This window comes from Pteropus alecto, unplaced genomic scaffold, assembly GCF_000325575.1.
Source record: "Pteropus alecto unplaced genomic scaffold, ASM32557v1 scaffold5, whole genome shotgun sequence".
Taxonomy (NCBI): domain Eukaryota; kingdom Metazoa; phylum Chordata; class Mammalia; order Chiroptera; family Pteropodidae; genus Pteropus; species Pteropus alecto.
In genome coordinates this window covers 33216458-33220626 of record NW_006441953.1, presented here as the reverse complement: position 1 = coordinate 33220626, position 4169 = coordinate 33216458, and the positions used below count along the sequence as shown (strand labels likewise).

The 4169-nt window shown below is 67.8% G+C and overlaps 1 protein-coding gene across 1 annotated transcript in view; it reads left to right on the top strand.

Annotated features, from left to right (window-relative positions):
- Positions 1–3378, top strand: part of FGFRL1 (fibroblast growth factor receptor like 1) — an 11958-nt gene extending 8580 nt beyond the window's left edge. The window contains exons 5-9 of the mRNA XM_025051848.1: positions 4–205; positions 1157–1237; positions 1327–1611; positions 1680–2033; positions 2128–3378. Of these exons, the coding sequence (XP_024907616.1) occupies positions 4–205; positions 1157–1237; positions 1327–1611; positions 1680–2033; positions 2128–2558 (1353 nt within the window). The 3' untranslated portion in view covers positions 2559–3378. The remainder of the gene's footprint in view (positions 1–3; positions 206–1156; positions 1238–1326; positions 1612–1679; positions 2034–2127) is intronic.
- The last annotated feature ends 791 nt before the right edge of the window (positions 3379–4169 follow it).

The window sequence follows — 4169 nt, the reverse complement described above, 5'->3', positions numbered from 1 at the left end:
CAGTGCCCCGTGGAGGGGGACCCGCCGCCGCTGACCATGTGGACCAAGGACGGCCGCACCATCCACGGCGGCTGGAGCCGCTTCCGCGTGCTGCCTCAGGGGCTGCGGGTGAAGGAGGTGGAGAGGGAGGACGCCGGCGCCTACGTGTGCAAGGCCACCAACGGCTTCGGCAGCCTCAGCGTCAACTACACCCTCATCGTGATGGGTCAGTGCCGGCCAGGCGCAACCCCCCCGGGGCCCCAGCCCCCTGCACCCTGTCTGCGCTTGGCCACCGTCACCTCCTCTGAGCCCAGGACAGGGGCCTGGCCTCTGTCACCACCCCGAGCCTGGTCCCCTCCTCTCAGGCCTATACTCCAGGGCTCTGCTGACCGCAGCCAGGGCTAGCGGGGCGGGGGGCAGCCGGGGTGGGTGCCGGGCCGTAGGGTAGTGGTCCCAGCGAGGGTGGGCGGGGCAGGCCTGTGGCCTCGGCGTCGGCAGTGACTTTGAGGCTCAGGTTTCTGAGTTCAGAGGGACCGCTGGGAGCAAAGGGCCTTGTGTTCTCTTCTGCCTCTGGGGCCCGGGCTTGGGGCCTGGGTGGTGTCCCCAGTGACACGCCCTCCACTCACTGGTACCAGGCGCTGGCACCGGGCCTGCCCCACGGGTGAGGCGTGGGTCTTTCTCACGGAGGGGGCGCCGGGCGCCTGCTTCCCGCTCACCGGGGGCGGCCTGAGGACTGGGCCTCGGTCCTGGGCTCCACGCAGGTGTCCTGTCCCGGGGGTGGGGTGGGGGCAGGCGTCCTCAGCGTGCCCCGCCCCCACAGGCCCTCCTCTGGGGTGTGGAATGGGAACGCTGCGGCACCCCCACGTCCTTTCAAAGGGGCAGTGACGGGGCGGCATGCAAGCCATGTCGCTTCACCCAGCCCTCGGCCCCTTGATGTGGGCTAGGGTTACTGCAGCTGCTGGCTGTGCCCGCCCCGCCTCCCCAGCCTGCAGACCCCCGGAGCCGGGGTGGGGGGCCAGCTCTGGCCCCGCTCATGCCTCTCCGGGTCCCCTGCCCAGCTGTCTCTGGGACTGAGACGTGGGCGTGCGCCCCTGGCCTTGCCTGCACGGCTGGCGCTTTCCCAGCTGGGGTTGGGTGGGGGCTGCGGGGGCCCCCTCATGTGCCTTCCCCTCTGCAGAGGACACCAGCCCGGCCAGGGAGGGCCCAGGGCGTGAGGGCTCCTCGGGGGGCCAGGAGGACCCAGCCGGCGAGCAGTGGGGTGAGCAGGGTGCGCGTGTCACCGTCCGTGGGTGCGGGGGGGGGGCGGCCCTCCGAGAGCCCCGCTGACCGCCTCGCCGCCGCCCGCAGCACGGCCCCGCTTCACGCAGCCCTCCAAGATGAGGCGCCGGGTGATCGCACGGCCCGTGGGCAGCTCCGTGCGCCTCAAGTGCGTGGCCAGCGGGCACCCGCGGCCGGACATCACGTGGATGAAGGACGACCAGGCCTTGGTGCGCCCCGAGGCTGGCGAGCGCAGGAGGAAGACGTGGACCCTGAGCCTGAAGAACCTGCGGCCCGAGGACAGCGGCAAGTACACGTGCCGCGTGTCGAACCGCGCGGGCGCCATCAACGCCACCTACAAGGTGGACGTGATCCGTGAGTGCCGGGCCGGGGGCGGGGGCTGGCGCGGGCCGGGGCCGCGCCCACACGCTGTGTCCCCGCAGAGCGGACGCGCTCCAAGCCCGTGCTCACGGGCACGCACCCCGTGAACACCACCGTGGACTTCGGGGGCACGACCTCCTTCCAGTGCAGAGTGCGCAGCGACGTGAAGCCCGTGGTCCAGTGGCTGAAGCGCGTGGAGCACGGCACCGAGGGCCGCTACAACGCCACCATCGACGTGGGCGGCCAGAAGTTCGTGGTGCTGCCCACGGGCGACGTGTGGTCCCGGCCGGACGGCTCCTACCTCAACAAGCTGCTGGTCACCCGCGCGCGGCCGGACGACGCGGGCATGTACATCTGCCTGGGCGCCAACACCATGGGCTACAGCTTCCGCAGCGCCTTCCTGACCGTGCTCCCAGGTGGGCGCCCGCCCCGGCCGGGACCCAGGTGCCCCCCGTGGGCCCGCCTCGTGCCGACGTCCCCCCACACCCTCTCCCCCGCTCTCTCCTGCAGACCCGAAGCCGCCAGGGCCGCCCGTGGCCCCCTCGTCCTCAGCCGCGAGCCTGCCGTGGCCCGTGGTCATCGGCATCCCAGCGGGCGCCGTCTTCCTCCTGGGCACTGTGCTGCTCTGGCTCTGCCAGGCCAAGAAGAAGCCGTGCTCGCCCGCGCCTGGCCCTCCCGTGCCTGCACACCGCGCACCCGCGACTGCCCGGGACCGTGCTGGGGACAAGGACCTGCCCGTGCCACCCGCCCTCAGCAGCACCACTGGCGTGGTGCTGTGTGAGGAGCTGGGCGCCCCAGCAGCCCCCCAGCACCTGCTGGGCCCAGGCTCGGCTGTCGGCCCCAAGCTTTACCCCAAACTCTACACGGATGTGCACACGCACACGCACACGCACGTGGAGGGCAAGGTGCACCAGCACCAGCATGTCCACTACCAATGCTAGATGCAGCCCCTTCCGGAGCAAGCGGGCTGGGAGCAGAGGGCCACGGAGGAAGCTGGGCCGCCGGCGAGAGGCGCGGCCAGCAGCCTGGGCACCTTGTGCGAGGCACACACACACTCCTGGACATGCACACGCCGCAGATGTGTGCGTGCGACACACACAACACACACCACACACGGACACACTGCAGACACACAGTCACACCCACATCCAGACTTAGAGCCTTGGGCGAGGCCTGTGTCTGTAACTTGGCAGAGCACGTGTGGCGGTGCGCCAGTTGATGCGTGAAGCCCTTGGCCTGTGTGGAGGGTTGCACGGGGCCGGCGGTCATTACCCCCAGCCTGGCAGGAGATCTGAGAGGCACCCTGGCTTAGCAAACCCCAAACTCCCTACCCTGCCCCACGCCTGCCACCCGTCTCCCTGCCCAGGCCTTGGCAGGTGGGTGCCTATTTTTGCCACCACCTGTCCCGGGTGCCCAGGAGCCCACCAGCATCCGGGGCTGGGAGTCGGGCATAGAGGTCTCGGGCCTTGTCTCAAGAGGCCGGAGCCCGGCCGGGGCGCCTCTGTGCCCCCCTCCCTTGCCAAGGGGCAGGGGGCCCTGATATTTATATTTAAGAAATTAAGATAATAATATTAATGATGAAAGGAGGGCTGGGCCACAGAGACCTGGCCATGCTGGGTGTCCACCTCAGAGCCAGGCTCCTGTCACCCCACTGCCCGAGGTGGCCCCAGACCTCTGTGATTTTACATAGAGTTTGAGCTGAGGCTTCGTATATTTAATTTATTTTGTTAAACAAGAAAATGTGCATCTTTTTCCTCTAAACTGGTGTCTGCCTGTGTGTGCAGGTGTGTATGGGGGGCCCTGTGTTTGTGTGCAGATGTGCGTGTGGGCTCGTGTCTCTATAGGTGTGCATATGTGAGCCTGTGTGCCTGTATTGGTGTACAGGTGTGTGCACATTTGTATGTGCCCACATCTACACGGGTGTGCACATGTGTGGGCCTGCCTATACAGGTGTGTGCCGGTGAATTTGTGTACAGGTGTGTGCACAGGTGTGTGTGTGGGCACCTGTATCTGCATGTGGGCCTGAGTCTTGGGTTCCAGAACCAGGAGCACAGAGGGTCTTGGAGTCCCATTGCTGGGCCCAAGGCTCTGGGCTGGGCCAGGGTCCGCGGGGCCATCGTCAGCGCCCTGGACAGAAGCACTGCCCCACACACTTGCAGCTGGCGTCCTGGCCCAGTGGGTGTCCCCCTCTGGTGCAGCACCCGTGGCCCTCAGTTCAGGGCCTGTGTCTGCCCCTCCCTGCATTCTGGGGGTTCAGCATTCTGAGGGTTCAGCTGCATGGCCTTGAGGGGCTGAGGCAGCCTGCAGGGCACCATCTGAAGAGTCTGCCTGCCACGCCGGGTTGTGCAGCCGTGGTCTCACTGTCCAGACAAACTGTGGCTCCGACTTGCTCGGCCAGCCCTCAAGGGTGGAGCTGCCTCCGGCCCAGGGCTGCTGGCGCCTCTCAAGAAAAGGCACGACGGTAACTCGTGTGACTGGCCAAGCTGCCGGCGCGAGGCACGCTGCATCCCCAGAGGCTCGGAACGTCCGGCAGGAAGGGCAAGGCCTTGCTG